General features: G+C 36.6%; 1 protein-coding gene across 1 annotated transcript in view; it reads left to right on the top strand.

Moving 5' to 3' along the window:
• The window catches only part of TTC17 (tetratricopeptide repeat domain 17), a 61,212-nt gene that overhangs the window by 14,915 nt on the left and 27,396 nt on the right, over positions 1-18,901 (top strand). Inside the window, exons 2-16 of the mRNA XM_063332190.1 lie at positions 365-454; positions 1,286-1,455; positions 2,473-2,584; positions 3,768-3,899; positions 4,583-4,692; positions 4,974-5,118; positions 5,499-5,638; positions 5,883-6,043; positions 6,357-6,469; positions 8,043-8,183; positions 8,568-8,683; positions 9,813-9,987; positions 10,564-10,641; positions 12,903-13,127; positions 15,312-15,498. Coding sequence (XP_063188260.1) covers positions 365-454; positions 1,286-1,455; positions 2,473-2,584; positions 3,768-3,899; positions 4,583-4,692; positions 4,974-5,118; positions 5,499-5,638; positions 5,883-6,043; positions 6,357-6,469; positions 8,043-8,183; positions 8,568-8,683; positions 9,813-9,987; positions 10,564-10,641; positions 12,903-13,127; positions 15,312-15,498 — 2,095 coding nt within the window. The remainder of the gene's footprint in view (positions 1-364; positions 455-1,285; positions 1,456-2,472; positions 2,585-3,767; positions 3,900-4,582; positions 4,693-4,973; positions 5,119-5,498; positions 5,639-5,882; positions 6,044-6,356; positions 6,470-8,042; positions 8,184-8,567; positions 8,684-9,812; positions 9,988-10,563; positions 10,642-12,902; positions 13,128-15,311; positions 15,499-18,901) is intronic.

The raw sequence follows: 18,901 nt of genomic DNA, 5'->3' as shown, positions 1-18,901 counted from the left end.
GGAGGAATTTTAAAGCTATAAAAGAAAACAGGTTTTTGCGATTCAATTTAAGGTATCTAGTATTTCAGCAGTGGGTACTCTTAGTAAATTTTTTTGTGATAAATTTACTTGCCTCTTATGCTTAGAATTTGTGTGCCTGAATAAACTAAAATAGGTTTAAAATTAAAGCGTGGTTTGAATTGGATTCTCAAATCACAATGTTGTTTGAAATACAGATTTAAAATATGGAGATTATATGAATGCTGAGTGGCCAGAAAACCTCTGAACAGACAAACTGTAGTTGAATGAACGTAACTTATTACCTTTTAAAATTGCTCTAATTAGGAGAATGTCTTACCTTATGAACTGTTGAAATGTCTTGCAGGTGGATTCACCAATGAACTTGAGGAACCCACATGATTTGGTAATACTAATGAGACAAGAAACAACAGTTAACTACCTCAAAGAACTGGAGGTAAAGCATATTTCCAAAAATACAGAAATTTTTTTCATGAGATTTTTAGTGATAGATTTAGATGGGGAACAGAAGTCATTGTTGGCATAATTGTGCTTCAGTGAAGGGATGAAGAATTCTTCAGATCTCAAGAATTTTGTGCCTTAAGTTTGCTCAATTGGTTATCATTGTCCCCAGCTACATCATTCACTGTTGTTATCTATAAATCCTAACATTTTTAAGTAAAGTCATTTAGGTACTGGATTCTGTAGCTGACCACTATATTCCAGAACTATTTGTAGAAGTGTTGTCTTAGATTTGTTATAGCTGCTATTTAGAGTATTGCCTGTAGGCTGTGAATTTCCCTGTGCTTGTCTCTGTGTTTGTAGGGCCTTTCTTTCCACTGCTCTTTCTAGGACACATCAGAGAGCAGGTCACCTCTGGTTTTCTTCAAACCCATTTATTTTTGAAAAAGGCTCTGAAAACACCTTTCTGAAAATGGCTGTAATGAACCATGAGGTTTTACAGAGGAGGAAAAGGGTCCAAATATGGAAAAGTTGACACACTGTTAACAACTATTTTTTCTTTTTCTGAATGGCCTACCATGAATTTGGAATGCTATTAGCCCTCTTTTTAGGTACAGCAGGAGAAATGAGGGGCTGTTTAAGTCATATTATCTCTAATGAAAGTATTTATATTCCATCTAAATAAAAAAATGTCCTACAGTGTTTTAGATTTCCTTCAAATGGACTTTGTTTTAAGGAAAAAGTTGGACTGTTCAACTCCTAGCAACTCTGGCATTTGCTTTCATCAGTATACATTCTTCTGTTTCCTTTTTTTTTATTCCTACAGAAACAGTTAGTTGCTCAAAAGATTCATATAGAGGAAAATGAGGACAGAGACACAGGGCTGGAACAAAGGCATAATAAAGAGGATCCGGACTGCATTAAAGCAAAGGTGCCCTTGGGGGACCTAGATCTATACGATGGCACGTACATCACCTTAGAGAGCAAAGATATCCGGTAATGAGATGCTTTATATTTTAAGATTTTTACTGAATGAAAAAAATCAACAAAACCTCTAAATGCAATTAAAAAGAAAAATACTATCACTGACTGTTCTTTATATGACAGTTGTTTTATTTTGTGTTAGTGTGAAAGAAAATTGAAACAACCTTTGCCACTAATTACAAAAGGGTACAACACAGAAATGCTGTCTCCCCGAAACTGTCCATGCCCTACCCTGAAACTTCTCCGTTCTGTTCCCAGCCTCCCAGTCAGTTCTGCCACTGTAACTCTGTACTGATATGACCAGACATGTGAATTAAACTGAAGTGCAACATGTAGAAGGGGGTTGAATTTGCTTGAGTGTTCTTTGGGTATTTTAAGATAGATACACTTCTCATAGTGGGAGCTGTCTTGACTTAAATTTGAATGAAATTCTGTTGATTACCAAGCTGTTGAACCTTCTGGTCATGCACATATTGCTGTGTTTAGCAAATAAAGGATGTGTGGACAGTCTGCTCGACGTTCAGCTTCGTTGGTAATTCATCTTCAGGGCGGACTGTTTTGTTTTTCTAGTTTTATTTTTTTAATGTAATCAGATGAGTACTTGAAGTGGGAAAAAGATTAATTTTATCCTCAGATACCTTCATTTGGGCTTCTCACTAATACTTGGGATTTGTTTGTTTGTTTCAGTTGCAGAGTCTTCTAATCTGCATGCATTGCCATTTGCCTGGTAGAGAGATCATTAATCATAGTAGTGATACACTAGGTTGACGCTGATACATTTTGGAGGCTGTCCAAATGTTGATGTTTTCTCTAAAGCAGACAAAAATGTATTTACTTTATCCTACAGTGATGACATCCTGATAAAACTGAAATCTGGGAAGACATCAGAAGTGGTCTAATGTGCTCAAAACCAGAATTTTTTTAATGGTCAAATCGGAATACTGTGTCTGTCAACTACAATACTGTCTCTTATGAACTTTAGCAGTATTTTAATCTGGAGCCTGCTGTGTTATGTTGTTATGTCCTCAGCCCTGAAGACTATATAGACACAAAGTCGCCAGTGCCTCCAGACCTGCAGCAGCCTGACTGTACGAAAGTTCTAGATCTTCCATACAGCATTCATGCTTTTCAGCACTTACGGGTAAGTGAGCAAATCCATGTATGTTTGATTTATTTTTTTTTTTTTTTCCCCCTCAGGAAGAGGAATAGAAAACTCTTACTGGCAGTTCTCAGTCAAGGTTGAAAAGTATTGTAATCTTTCAAGACTGTTTCAGACTCTTTTTCTTAAACCACAGCCATGCCCCACTTAAAGTACCTGCTTATAGGAGGGCAGTTCCATCAGTTACACAGATCCTGTTTCTCTTTTGTTAGTGTTTGCCTTATTTTAGAGAGCAGTGTTAGAAAAATGGAGTATTTTGTTTTCATAACACGTTTCATTAGTAAAACAGTAGCTTTCATTGGAAATTATTCTAACTTGTGAATTGTTTCAGTTGAAAATTGGAGGGTGCTGAACAGGGTCATTAAACTGTATGAAGATCCAGGGTCAGAAAATTGTTTGCAGACTTGTCAATAGTTCCTGACATACTTGACTGTCTCTCTGGTGTCTGAATGCCAAGCCCTAACCCAGAGGATGAGATAATTGTTCTTTACTAGTACAAAGTTCATCTGCTTTAGAAAGGTTCCAGTAGAAGTGTGATGCAAAAATTGTTTTTTTCAAGAGTATTGTATGAGCAAATTTTCTAAATTTGGCACTGTTGGCACTAAAGCAAACAGACGTGGCTTTAGTGCTTGTATCTTGATATTTATTTTATTACAAGTCTTTAAAATAACTTCTCATCTACAAATAAGTAATTTTCATACGAACAAAACAGGAGCTGAAGTTCTCTAGCTCTGTTCCTGGGTCTGGATGCACTTTTGAAAGGAGTATGTGGTTTGTTGGGGAAGGAAGAAAAAGAATAGATGTAGGGATACTTTCATAGTGTGCATGTAACTTGACAAACATGAGTTAAGTGCTTCAGTGGTCATTAACGAAATCAATAGCTGCCAGGTATACAGTGCTACCAGAAATGAATTTTTCTCCTATAGCATTCATAAGCAGAGGCTGCTTTCGGCTGTTTCTAGTGTTTGCCTATCTATAATAATATATATTATTCATCTGTCAAAGGTGACATTATCCTGTCAAGTCTCTAAGATCTTGATATAAAAGGATAATAAGAATGTAAAATAATCAAGCTGTAAGTTTTCCGGGGAGTCATGCTCTTGTCTGTGTTTCTCTACTTTTAGTTAAAGTCTCAGCAAATACATATATTCAATTTTTGTTTCAGGGTGTCCAAGAAAGAGTTAATCTTTCTGCACCCTTGTTACCTAAAGAAGATCCAATCTTCACATACTTATCACGGAGGCTGGGAAGAAGTATAGAGGAAATAGGCCATCGTATTTATGATGGGCTAATGAAGGTATGAAACTGTAATCTTACTGTACGGACAAAAAGACTGCTAGAAAGGTCTTACAAGATTAGATATGCCTGTTCATGCAATCAGATCCAGTACTAGTTTTGCACGTATGTTTTTGGTTTACATTTCGGTTACAAAAGGCAGACTAAAAACATTTTCTGCTAGGTAAGCAGAGGTAGGAGAAGGCATCAGCAAAGCCAGTAAATAGATACTTACTGTCATCTTTAATGACTCTTGTATTTGTGTGGTCTGGCAAGCCACGTTCATTGCTCTCTCAAGGTAATAAGAGCTTTTAAACAAAAATGCAGGTACTTAAAGAACAAAGATGAAATAATAGTACTGAAATGTGTATATTTTTATGAAATGCCTTCCTGCAAAATGTAGAAACTCTCATTGAACTCCGGCTAAGCTGTTGATGCTTAAACTACTGTCACTTCTCGTTTCATTTCATTTTGAATTTTTACCTGTCTGAAAGGCAGAAGTTCTGGTTCTTTAATACATTTATATGCTAGTTTGTTCTTCCTGAACATTCACAACTATTGCCAAATGGCAGCTTTCCAGAGGAAGAGAATAACTTAGCTTAGACAACAGCTCAGCTTTCCATCCCATAGTAATTAAAGCCCTGGTTAACCCTTTAGTTCATGTCTTAGTAGTTAGGACAGTTCATTTGTTTCTCTTTACTGCAGAACTCTTCTTCCTGGGTACTCTATAATATGGCTTCTTTTTACTGGCGAATAAAGAATGAGCCATACCAAGTAGTAGAATGTGCCATGCGTGCCCTTCATTTTTCTTCAAGGTAAGAATTGCTAATAAAGATTTCTTTTCAGATGACATTTCTAGTTATCCTAGTTAGTAAATAGGTTTTAGTTTTTAAGACTGTTTCCTAAGGAATAATCCATGTTATTTGTTCTTAGTCTTTATGTGCTATACAGGCATATGTATAGTTTAGGCATTTTCCTATAAAATTACGTATTTACTATGTGACTGAGGAATGAATGTATCCTTGTACGTGATTCTTACACAGTCTGACCTTCTTTTAATGTCTGCTTTTTCTTTTCTTTTTCTTTCTTCTTTTAGGCAAAATAAAGATATCGCACTGGTAAATTTGGCAAATATTCTGCACCGGGCTCACTTCTCCGCAGATGCAGCTATTGTGGTTCATGCAGCGCTGGATTACAGTGACTTCTTTACCAGCTATTACACTTTGGGAAATATATATGCAGTAAATACTATCTTTATTTTCCGAGGCTTGTAGAAAACCAAATACTATTTCATCTTTCTGGCTTTACTTGTCATGCTTTACTCTTTTACAGTGTATCTGGTGTTCCACATGCATTTCACACTTAATGTTTAAGATTCTGTCAAGATATTTTCATCCAAAAGTCTGTCTTTCAGCCAAGATTTTCATCTGCGCTTAGAAATAAGTCACAGGGAAATTCTGCAGCCTTTCTTTAGCAGATGTAGTGGCTTGAGTTTCAGAAACAACAGGCTTCTTGTTACCACAAATTAAAATTTGAGTTAATGACTTCTTTAAAAATGGAATATTTTTTTTATTAGATATTACTGAACAATGGCTAATTCTCTCTCTCGGTCATTCTTCAGATGCTTGGAGAGTACAACCACTCGGTCCTGTGTTATGATCATGCTCTACAGGCCAAGCCAGGGTTTGAGCAAGCTGTAAAAAGGAAGCATGCTGTCCTATGTCAGCAAAAACTTGAGCAAAAATTGGAAGCCCAGCATAGGTAACTTATGAAGCATCCTAGTGGCAATTCATACAATCTCACTTCTATTGTTCTGTTGCAGCAATTATTTACATTTCAAATAGAATAATGATTTTCAACCTTCTGTATTTCTTTGACTGTGCAATAAAATTATTCATAAGAATACTTTAATAAACCCAAAGTTGATTTTGTACAGCACTGTAGGGAAAAGCTGATATTTTTAAAAGCATTCAAAGTAAATCTTTTCTACTGTTGAATTTTCAAGATCACTTCAGCGAACATTAAATGAATTGAAGGAATATCAAAAGCAACATGACCATTACCTTAGGCAACAAGATGTTTTAGACAAGTACAAGCTCATCCAGGAGGAACAAATCTTGAGGAACATCATTCACGAGACACAGATGGCAAAAGAAGCTCAATTAGGTACAACTTTTTAGACTTCACGCTCTTTATAGCAATGAAGAATTGCACATATTCAGATTAATGTGGGGACGTAACTTCTTTATATAGTAAGATGGCCCTGAGTGGCTGTTGTGCTTTGCTTATTAAAGCAAGGGATTGCCATATGTTCTTGAACAGGGTTGGTTTTGAGTCTTCTGAAGACAGAATTTTCTCTGTGCTGATTAAATAAATAAAAAGGATTGACCAAATTGAGGGCAGAGGGGTTGACTGTATGCTGCCTCTGTCTCCTCGGAATCCTGACTTACATAGCAGAAAAATGTTTTGTGCTCTGCAGGGAACCATCAGATTTGTAGACTGGGCAATCAGCAGCATAGCTTGCACTGCCAGTGGGACCAGCCTGTTCGTTATCACCGCGGAGACATTTTTGAAAACGTGGAATATGTTCAGGTTTGTCTGTGAATTAATACCACTCCTTTAAGTTGCATCACATTTGCCTTATTAGCAAAATAGTTCAATTTTTTTTGAGGCTTGACAAAGGGAGTACATTTTTGGGTGTGGTAATTATAGTGAGAATTCATTTAGTCTGCTTTCCAGAGAGTGAAGTATTTAATGCTAGTTTCTTTTGCTAGAAATACAAGCTGAGATTGACTGTGGATTATAGAAACTTAGAGGGTTTATTGTTTAAGACTTTGTTTTACTTAAAAAAGAGAACTATTAGAGTTATTTGAGTTGAAAAACTTTATTTTAGTCCAAAGTCTTAGTTTCCTGTGAGATATCAGCTACTTCTGTATTGACTCCTTTGCCTTTTCAGCCTGCGTAGAACAGCCATGTATTTCTTTCTAAGAAGTACAAGAATCCCCACTTGAGGAATTACAGCTTTCTCTTACATAAAGATACTACATTGCAGGCATGCTAGCAGGAGCGTAACATGTTTAATTTTCCAGTTTAGTTTCCTTTAGAGAGGACAAGAAAAAGCATTAGGCAGCTAATGTTAATGAAGAGGCAAAGGTTTTCTAAGGTTTTATGCACTCTTGTGCATGTGGTATATAGAACAAGAGTTATTCTTTAGCGGAAAGAATATTCCAATATAACAGCTTAAAAGTCTTTTTAAAATAATATTGTATCAATCATTTAGTTCTACTACATAAAATGTATCATAATATTTTTTTATTACACTGTTGTATGACTCAAGCCAGGCAATTTTTGCATGCTCCTCCCAATTTAATCTATTTTTCCTACCAGAAGGAGCACAAAACTGCCATAAGCAATTAACAAATGGGAGAGCAGAGCTCAGTGGTGTTGAATCTAGTGAGTGCTTTTGCAGCCCAAAAATTAGCCTTTGTGAGTAGTAATTTGTGAGTATTTGCTGCTTGCATATCTTGAATTACACAGTGTACCAAGGAAATCTGATACAGCAATATTGAGAAGTTTTGGAAGCAGGGTGTACACTAATACCGAAAATCCATAATGAAAGCCACCCAGGCAACACTGCTGCTGTGTTAGAACTACAGATAAAGAATATGGTTAAATTTATTTTGCTATGTGGAATGTGTTCTGGAGTTTCCCCTTAACTAGTTTAAGAAACAGGAATAATTATTTTTAATTATGCTGTGTTTTCTGCTTAGATGCTCTTCCTATTATAGTAATTATAAATTCAGATTATCAAGATAATTTTGCAAGCCATGAGTCTTAGTAACTCTGACTTGAACTAGAGCTGCAGTTTACATACGTAGATTTTGTTTGTTGTGTATTAGGAATGTTTGCTTGGTAGCTTTAACATTTTTTTGGTGATTTGCACTTGTGTTTTCATTGTTGACTGACTTACAACGTGAATATTACTTTTCCGTGGAGTGGATCAAGAGGCTTAAATTTACATTTTTTTCCTGCTACCCAAATTTCAGCTCATCAGTGAGGCTTAACATAATATAAATGGTGAATGGGGAAAAATAACGTGCAGAAATTCAGCCAGTAATATACTATATATTTTCCTTATTAAATATTGGGTTTCTGTCGTTTCTAGTTTGGTGAAGACTCTTCAACATCTAGTATGACATCTGTGAATTTGGATCTTCATGCAAACCAAAGCGACCACAGCCAGTCCTTGCAGTCTTCCCCTGTTGCTCGTTCTGTCGTTTCAGTGTGGAGTGTAGAATCCAATAGAGTGAGTGGAGTTGTGGAAGAGTGAACCTTGTCCTTATTTATGTGAAACTTCTTAGCATTTGGGCTGCAGGTTTGATGTATGGCAGCACTTCAGAACGTAGCGAATTTCTTCAACACATAAGCATTTCTGTAGTTTCTCTGTACCGGTTTCCTGTCATTTGAAACTCTACTGCAGTGCAGAGGGGGTTGTTCTTAGGTACCTTTGCAAACCATACAGCTGAGTAAAGATAGAAAATGGAACTGCTGTTACTCCAGAAAAGATAATAGTTTAATAGATCTCTGCTCTTTTTTTACTCCAGGCTGTTCCTTATGTTCTTATTAGCTTGTTAATTAGAATATTAAAAATGTTGAGAAAATAATAAAAAATAATTACTTTCCCCTTTAGGAAAAACAGCATATTCTTTGGCCTCATCGATCAGACTGCATGAAATCTTTCCCCAAAATTCCTGATCCAGAAGAACTTCCAACTTATTTCCTGCCTCCAGAAAATAGGGGATTCAGGCAAGTGTTGATTTTTTTTTTTTTTATTATATTCGTAAATCTTCACATTAAAGTCTTAATGAACATTTTCTTTCTGGAGAGGATGGATGCAACTAGTAATCAACAGCACAGATGTGTTTGGACCTCCTTCTCTGGCTGTTCCACAGAAGGGAGGGTGTTTTCCTTTATTATTGTCTTTACTGTAACAGCCAGATACAATTTCATGGTGATTCTTCTCTGACTGTTAGTACAAGGTGAATACATTAGATATCTACAGTATTGCTAAAAGAATGAGGATTTAAATGCAAGCCTGAATGTCTTCTAGAGTATATTTTAAAAAAAGACCATCAGAGAGAGAGAATGAGGTGTCTATTTAATAACTACAGTTAACTGTTGTACATTGCATACATCCTCTTAGCTTTAGTTATGATAACAGAAAATTGTGAAGACCAGAAAATGCTAAAAGAGGATTATGAGTGGAAAGCTCCGGATTGTTGCTTTGGGATGGAGGTAGAAAACCAGTTTAGTTGTAGAATTGTCAGTAATACTTGCTATTACATAGGATAAAATAAATATGTCTGTGCTGCAATAGCTACCTTACATAGATCAATGCAATTTCATAATATCCTGCTCACTTAACAACATAAGCTTTCTTCTCCTAGTCAGTATAATTCTAGTATTGAGCAGGTGTTAAAGCAAAGATTCCCACCCACCAATGTCCTGAAGCTTCCTTTGAAAAAAAACAATGTTCAGCTTAAAAAGTTTCTCGCAAATAGTATAGCTACCTCATGATGTTTTTGAAATCAAACTTTAGTTTAAAACTTCAGCATTTTCTTTTTTACTTATCTATTTATTTCTAAACTTCATACAGTTCTTATAAGCATAATATGTGAATCTTCTGTGTCTTATCTCTACTGCGTTGTCCATTATTTGCAGGTATTCTGTGCTTAAAAATGGAAAGTAAAGACCTTATTTATTGATGACTTTTCAATGGAAGAGTTGTCCTTGAACTTTACTGGTTTGCTGCTCATATCTTGTGGCAGTCTACAGTGTGAGATTTGTCAGTTGATAATGTAGCTGATTCTTATGTTTATGTATTAGTGACATGCAACACATGCTATTAATTTGTCTTGGCTCTCCTTATTGCTAGAGTCCAGCCAATCCTGAGTATCCCAAGAGATACCATTGGGCATGCAGAAACCCAGGCACCAGACTGTTCTTCCATTACTGATGCTCGTAACAATGAATCTCTAAACATACTGATCAAGGAACTAGACAGTAATCTAGATTTGAAATTCAAGATGCCGGATGATCAAGCAAGACAAGTAAGAGACATTTTCCCATTGATTCTCTTCTATTTTAAAGTTCTCCTCTCTATTGTCTTAAAAATCTTACTCAGAACTTTTCATGTTCTGGTATTTAAAAGATTACTTGATATCACAAGCCAATCAGTACTTCCAAAAAAGGGAACCAAGTGCTTTCCAGTAGAGCTGGAGAAAGGGAGAACTTGTCACTCAGCATAAGACTTGTTATCTGACTTCTTTCAAATGCTGACCAAAAGTACACAGAGTAGGAAAGTTAATTTACTATTTAAAATTAGTGCTTTCTTTTAAAACTTCTAACAGTCCTTTGACATCATTCAACTTCTCGGGGTTTCCAGTAACTACTGTATTCTACCAAGTTGGTAACTTTAGGCTGAAGTTATTCCTTCATACTGCTTTCTGGAGATTGGCTGCTTTAATCGTTACATGTTCACATCACCTATGTAGAACAATTCTCCGCCCCCCCCCCCATACTAAAGAAATACTTAGGGAAGTAATACTTGAATGAACAATGTAGATATATACTGTAAAACTTCTTCAGTTGTTTTAAAAAAAAAATTAAAATCTTTTTCCGTCCAGGTCTTGCATTCTCGTATCAACAATCAATCTATTACGCAGGCAAAGATAGGAGCATTTCTAGATCATGCCATGAAAAAGGTATGTAAAATCTGTAGCATGAAATAAATTCAGAATTCCTATTTGAGGCTTTTTTCTATACTTCCAAAGAAATCAGTCAGTGATGTGCAAGAAATAAGCTTATTTGCTGCCTGTAACTGAGATGAAACCACCTTAAAAATCCATGTTTACAAGTACAGCACAAACATAGAGAGAAGTATCCATTTAATTTAGCTTAGTGTGGACCAAACAGACCTGTAGTTATAGTTCTTGTTGTGACTGCAGGACATGGAGCAACAATATATTAGCTAATCCTGGCACCTATTTGCTTAACTGAGAGAAATAGCGTGGAATTACTTCTCCATCTTTCACCCCTCCCTGCATGCCTGCCTTTTGCTCTTCCTCCTCCTTCTCCCCACTACTGTGTATCATCCTCCACCCCACTCTCCAAAGAAACTAACCCTCTGTCAATCATCTGTCAAGATAATTAGCACTCTGGGGCAAAGAATATACATCTGTATAACACTTTGTGGAATGCCACCTCCATCTTGTGTGGGGCCTTTGAGAGGCATCACAAGTCAAATGACAGGAGGCATTGAGAATAGAGGTTGATGCATTTTGACGAGTCAAGCTCATATTTCTGAAATTCTCTCTTGTACAAGTTGTGGCAAGGCAGGGTGTGTATGTATTGCTTTTAGTCTAAAATCAGTACCGTTTACTATGTGCATCTGTCTTACCCAGAAGAAAAATTAACAGTAGCAGTTGATTCCTGTTGTTATGCTGCTCAGAACAGTCCTATACGTGTCTAATGTCTTAACTGCTGCAGTGCATAGGTATTGTGTTTTTAACTGTAGTATTCTGTTGCCTCCATGCTAGAAGTCTGAACTTCTCAGTCATTTAGATGCTAATGTAAGAACGCTGTTGTGTCGGCATGCCTGTTCTGCTAATGATAAACTTTGTAGAGCAGGAGTGCCGCAGTTGGTATTTTTGTATTGGGAAAGACAAAGTGCCAATAACTTGCTGATGATTTAGTTAAAGAAAGGTCATTGAGGCCTGCGTATGGAGTGTAATTCAGTGAGGAGGTTAGCATGAAAAACATGCAAGTAATGTTATGTATGCACATTGCAAAATCGGGGTCATAAATACTCTTACAATTACAGATTATGTAAGGTATTCCAAACAAAGAAGTAATATATCCTATCGCTATCTTGCAGTTCATCTTGAACCATAGGTGGAACCTTCCAGTGTGAGGTTGTTTTTAAAATCTGGAAGAAAATCTTTGTACTGATTAACTTTTCCAACACATTATTACTGCAATGCCAGTTGTATTGTGTTAATACAGTACTACTGTGAAAATCCTTATCTGTTCCCTGTCTTTAATCCTAGCTGCATGTTTTTTACTCATGCATGCATTTGGGCTTCAGATGTGTAGGTTGGATTGGACATTAATTTCAGTTGTTGCCTTTATGCTTTAAACTCTTTATAGAATTGGGTAACATGGAATGCTGAAAATACTAAAAACGAGAATGTAAGTGTTTCTGAACCATTTCAAACTGATCCATCTGAAAGTGGATGTTTTACATAGCTCTGTCCACCTCTCAGTATTTTACAGTTTTGCTATTTTTCCTGTAGGATGAGTGTTTGTTTTTTCTGTTATAGGTGAAAGAGGAGGAAGGAATGTTCAAGGTGCATTTGACACTTTCTCCATTCTTCCACCTGCCCTCACTTGTTGCTTGCTGGTTTATAATCTTTAAACAGTATCTAATGCATGTCACTTGTCAACTTTCATCAGACAAATAGATAACTAAATCTAAGAAAAAACAATTCTGAAACCTTGAATCGATAGGAAATCTTGATGGTGGATATCGGGCCTGGAAGCACATCTAACTACAATTTAAAAGCTGCCTGGCCTTCAAATTGTAATTTCTGCATAGATCTGTATTAATGTAATTTTAAGACTCTGATGTGGCTCACAAATGTTGCTTCCTGAAGCGAGCTAACCATTATCACTTGTGTATTTCAAGTGACTTTGTGGTGATAATATAAGGCAGTCATATGGGTAGAGCGTGAGCCGCAGCTGCTACTAAATTACAATTCAGACTGTAAATAGGGTCAATTTGAGTAGGGTAGAGCAGATTGAATAATCTGCTAGCAGTCACAGCAAAGTGTAATTTGTATCTACTTAATAAGGTAGTATGCAAGAGCCGAGGTTTGTATGTTTCTTACCAAAGAGCAGGCAAGTCTGTCTTCCTGAGAAACCTCTTTGGTGGGTGTTTTCATTCTTTTCCCTGACTCTCCTATAGCCAGAAGATCCTCTGTGGCTTGTGCTTAATGAAGCTGGATTGTACTGGCGTGCAGTTGGAAATAGCACCTTTGCTATCACCTGTTTGCAAAAAGCATTTAATTTGGCTCCACATGAGTATCAGGACATCCCTCTGGTCAATCTCGCTAACCTCTTGATTCATTATGGTCTTCATTTGGATGCCAGCAGGCTCCTGCTGAAGGCTTTGGCCATCAATGCCTCTGAGGTAAGATGATGGAGTTTGTGTTCGTTCAGCAGTGAATGTTCTTTCCTTTATTATTTTCTAAATACATGTTACTTGTGCTTGCTTACCTGTGCATGCAGTTCAGCTTCCACCTTGTGATTTGCAACAGATGTTAATTTTCATTTAATTTATTGATCACACTGGGGATGATGCTGATTGCTGAGAATATAAACATCTAGAGCAGAAGTTCTTCTAAAATAAATGACAGGCTCTTTGCCTCCCAAAACCTGTATTATCCGCAGTGGCTCCAAGGAATCTAATCCTGGTGGTTTGGCAATGTTTTCATCTAAAATAGAGATCCATAATGCTGTCAGCATTGTGTCTCGATTTTTAAAACCCTTACAGTAGCACGTATGTCACCAAGATCTTTGGCTGTATAGATATCTGTCTGTGCCACTTGACTTTTTATCTATACTGTTTTATTTGTGCCTAGTTTTTATCTATATACCTAGAGGAAAAGCTGTGTTCTAGTTGGTTTTATGACTTTACTTCCAATCATAGATTCAAAACAGGTTTTTGTATTTCTGAATGGTAACATTATAAACGTTTTGTAGGTTGTCACCTGTGTCACATAAAAAGTTGCTGTATAATCTATGTAAACTAGTGGACTGGCCAGAAAAGCTGTGAACAGGAAGGGTAGGGAGGAGGGAGGCATTGTGGGGTAACCTTTTCTCTGGCGAGTAATTCTGGTCTTACATTCGAGATACTTCAGTATGAAGTTCAAGTGACTTTTTCCTGTGTGTCTAGCTCTGTAGTTAGATAAACAGAGAGCTTAAACCTGCCAGGCCACCAGTCACCTAGCATGTAAAAAAGCAAAAAAAACCAGAATAACCTTTTTCAGTATAGCATCGAGGAACAACTTTGCAATTGTTGGAAAGGAATCTAGCCAACTTGGGTGGCAGGTAAGAGTGCAAAAAGGAACTACAGAAAGAACTGCTTGAATGATGTGCCTTAAGAAGAACACTTGAAAGCACAACCTTGGAGGGGAGGGGCCTAGGGATCCTTAGGACCACGCTGTGTGAGTAGGGTTTTTCTTCAAAAATATTGGCAAGTTCTACCTCATTACAATAATGCCTGGTCCTATTTTTTTCAGGCATTCTTAGTCCTGTAATACCTATTGTATCAAAAAATCTGGCAGGAGGATTTGTACTTGAATAGTATTTCCTGGAATATAATGGAAAGTAAATACAAATTAAAATGAATTACAGCTACAGGGAGCGAAGGACATGTTACATTGAAAAAACTTTAAAAAAAAATAAAAATCCTGTTGCTCAGCTTGCACCTTTTTCTGAATGATGTTTAGTACAAGCTAAGATCAGTTTGAAAAGCTCTCAAGCTCAGTTTCCACATTTTCAGGTGATAACGTAAAATTGTTTCAGTGGAAAAAATGACTGCTAAGTTACAATATTACAGTCATTATTATAGCATTATACTGTTAATTGCAGCAAATTACTCTGTGTAAGTGAAAGAATTTTCAGTCAACAAACAAAATATAATGCTTTACTATATGCCTGTATTAAAGTGCTAATTAAATTCTACCCAGTTAAAAAGGTGTTTATAATTTGTACTTTAAGAAAAAATACTTCATTTAGGGAGACTAGCCAAAAGCAGTAGAAAAAAAATCTTAAGTTTTATAAGGAATTGAAAGTAAACATAAATGTATACCCCTAAGCTAGTGTGACACTGGTGTTTTCAGTAACCTAGTTCTGCTCGAGTAAATCCTGAACGCTCTTGACAAATGAAATGCATCTGTCCTACTAGAACTCTAGTAATATTATGTTTTTGCTGACTTCTAATCATTTTAAAATGTCTTTAAGCATTCAATTTAGTTCTTTGCTACTCTATGCAGAAAGCATTATGTTTATGATGGGTTATAAGTAAGTGTTTAATGCTTCATTTCAGCTTGTGTGTATTTAACATCTGTTTTTCATTGTAGGAAGATGGAATCCTGAACACAGCCTTATGTCAAAACAGCTTTTGTTTAGCACCAGTATATCAAGCTGGTAGTTCTCCGTTCTAAGAATAAGCAGTCCCTATTTGAGAAGTTTTCTAAATTCTTTTCAGCCAAATTGGAGAGGGTATGAATTGACAGGGGTTTTCCTAGGTGGCTTCAATTTTGAACAGTGACCATACTTATGCTAGGGTATGTTGCTTTTCTCTTTGCAGCCCCTGACTTTTTTGAGCCTAGGAAATGCATATCTGGCTCTGAACAACATTAGTGGAGCCCTGCAGGCCTTCAGACACGCATTGGATTTGACGACCAAGTGCTCGGAGTGTGAAAGCAGCCTGAAGATGATCCGCTGTTTGCAGTTTTATCCATTTCTATACAACATCACCACTTCTGTGTGCAGCGGTAAGCAACTGCTGAAAGATGGACCACAAGTGAAATAGTGTCTATCTGTCTTGGGTGTTGCACCTGAAATTCATGATTCCTCTACTTTTTTGCCCAAGGATCTTCCCTTTTGCTTTATAGTGCTTTCTCCCTGTAAGGACCAAGGTTGAGGCACTGCTTTTAATGGATAAGTTACAGTCCATTAAGAAGTGCTTGAGGATGACTTGAATATCTAGAGGGCTGCCACTAACTGCAAATTACTTCCCGAGTGGGTCAGTAATACCTTAACGGCCTCACCGGTATCTCTTACTGGTAAATGAGGAATGCTGGATTCACTGTTTATGGAAGTGCACAGCTACTGCTGCTAGGCTACTCAACAGCCCCTTTGTACATCCTTTCAAATTTTAGAGTCAGATGGATGTATTTTCTTAAAGGTAAAGAACTTGCTGAAGAGCAGCTTAGTTTTAGTTCATATCTTTTCAGTGTGTTCAGTACTTTGGATGTCATTTTCTAGTGTTCAGTCTTTACAGAATAGACTACGTTGTGTCTACATTTTTTTTATATAGGTCTGTGGTCACTGCTTTTAACCCTCCAAAAATCTGTGAGAATAATGACTTTGAACCCAATTTCTCCACCAAAAAAAAAAAAACTTTAAAAGACTTGAGATAGAATGCTTTGTTGGCCTTAGTGGCTACTTGTATTAAAAAAAAACCCAAACAACCCAATGGAGATGGATTGGAGATGGATGCTTTTGGAGATGGATTCTTTCATTTCAGTGAATTCCACTGGCATATTTCAAGTATTTTGTCTATACTTGCATGTTGCTAATATGCTGCTCATTGAGCAATCCTGAAGAACATTTATGAATATATTTTGTAATCCCTTCTCTCTCAAATTGTTACTAAGGTATCTTTCCATCTAGTCTTTCCTTTGTTTTTAAATGAAAATCTCACACGAGAGAAATAGTTTTGATTTTTAGTATTGTCGGGACTTTCTTGGAATTATTTTTTTTTAATTCCCTCTCCAGTGGAAAGACATGGAGAAACCCCCTCTGATTTAACATCTAGAATTATACTGTGTAAACATAGGCTAGAGGCCGTCATATCTCCTGGTACAGCATGGATGATGCCATTGTAGGTGAAACTCCAAGAATATGCTATTAGAGTAATACTATCTTTTATGGCCTTACACATTTTTGCTCTGACAGCACATCAGTTGTGCAGAGAGACGAATGCTGTTTGGCTAAATGTCGTGTAGTTAGTGGTATTATGGCCCAACTGATGGGTCTCTAGCTGACTTCCATAATGTCAACTCTTACACTGTTATCTTTCATTGAATCTCTTCATACCAGATTGCCCTTCCCTTAAAAATCCCTACAGATACCGTAAGCAGTAGAGGGACTTGCACGTACCATCACAAGAGACACGCTCACTGTTCTGGGAAAATAATTCAATGTTTGTTTACTTTTTATTAAGATCTTCTTTAAAAATGGCTGTAACTTACAAGGTTAAGGTTGTTCCAGTCAAACCTTAATGAGAACCACTTGATTTTGAAGTTAAGCAGAAAGTAATTTAAAAGTATATTTACAGAACTGAGATGGTAGCAAGCAATGGCTGTACTTTACATCTTTCTTTTCTTCTGTTTGCTTTTCTTCCTTAAACTTGTTGTAATACTTAAAAATATACTCCTCTAGTTTGGTTAATTCTTGGCTGCTCTTTGCATTGATTCCTGATCCAGGATGTTGGTTTTGAGGTCAACTATTACTGCATATACTGTTTAGGAAGTTTGTGTTTCTTAAATGTGAGGAGAGACCCATACCAAAAGTGCTTATGAGAAAAGTGTTTTCTTTCCTTTTCGGCTAGCTTGGCTGCAGGTTAACAAAGTGAGGGTGAATATATTCATCTGGTACACTTGGGTCGGTTTTGTTTGTTAAAGAATCTGTGAAGCTGCTAAATCAAGAAAGCGATGAATACGCCTTAGCACGTTAATTTGCTTATTAAATTTCAGTATTCCAGTGTTTAAGTATTTCACTCTATATTTATATTTTTGCTTTTTCCTGTCTTAATATTTCTTTCTCTTCATTTCTATTTATAATATCCTTTAGGTCGTCTTTTGTCTGAGTGCAAGAAACCTGAAAGTATGAACCTGACAAAGAGTGTAAATGTTCTTTGTACGTTCTTGTGCAGAGTGTAAAATAAACATATTAGTTAATTCAACCTTGATCGTGATTTGTGATCTAAGTCAAAACTCAGAATTCAGAAATGGAGAGGTAGATTTGCCTGTCTTATTTTTATAAGGTTGGGGGAAATTTTGTTTCCCCACTGTAAACTACAACTGACTCAAGAGCAACCTTGGCAGGCTGTATGAAAGTGAGGTTAAGTCTCCAAAACCAGCATTATTTCAAGAATGCATGCCCAGAAATCACACTTCACACTTTGAAATATCCTGAAATTTTGGGAGTCTTCTGTTCATCCTTCAGTCCAAAGAAAACAATTGAAAAGAGATTTTAAGTTTGAATTTTGACCTTCCATGTGTAATGCAATAGTATATACAATTATTCAACCACTACATAAAACCTAAAAAATGCAAACTGTATTTAGATGTTAGTATTTAACATTACCTGTTGCACTTACAGCATTTGTTAAAATGTTATTATCATATAGACTTACAAGATTCATAAAGCAACATAATCTGCTCTTACTTGGCTCCATGACAGACTGAAAGGCATGTTTTGATGACAAGATGCAAACTTAACACTATTTTTACACACCTGTCTGAATGCGCCTTTAGGTAACAGAGCTTATGCACATTTTAAATACATGGATCAAATGTATGCTTGACAATCCCAGTATTGCTGGATTGTTACTTCAGGAGATTTTCACAGCCATATCATGTGTGGCTGCTTTGGGGACACCTGATACTGAATTTAGTTTTTCCTCTCGTTGTTATACACTTGGTGGCACATCATAACTATTTGTATCCATCTCCTTGGAGATAGATATGTTATGCTGAAAAACTTACCAAGAAATTGGAATGTCAAATGTTGTTTTGGTAAGCAGTCATTCAGTATTTCTGAAAGTAACAGCAGCAGGGTTGCCTGTGCTTTGGGTTATAGGCCCATGTGATAGCTGTGGTTTTGCTTCACCTGTCCAAAACCTCTGTTCACAAGAACTGAACTAACTAGTGAGACATGGAGTTCCTTGCTCTGCTGCCGTGAGACATTGGCAGAATCCAACAAGTGGTCATGCTAGCATGGGATGGAATATGGGATCAAAAATCCGAATTTATAGTCTGATTTTTGATTACAGTGTGTGTCTGGTGTAAATTTCAAGTAAGTGAAATAGGAATTTTCTCAAGCATGTTGGGACATGTGCAGTTAGCACAGGACTTTGGAAGTGTGATACACTAATGCTGACTTGGATGC

The sequence above is a fragment of the Chroicocephalus ridibundus genome, chromosome 4 (assembly GCF_963924245.1).
Source record: "Chroicocephalus ridibundus chromosome 4, bChrRid1.1, whole genome shotgun sequence".
NCBI classification, from domain to species: domain Eukaryota; kingdom Metazoa; phylum Chordata; class Aves; order Charadriiformes; family Laridae; genus Chroicocephalus; species Chroicocephalus ridibundus.
Note: the sequence above shows the minus strand (reverse complement) of the source record. Positions and strands in the feature narration are given on the sequence as shown.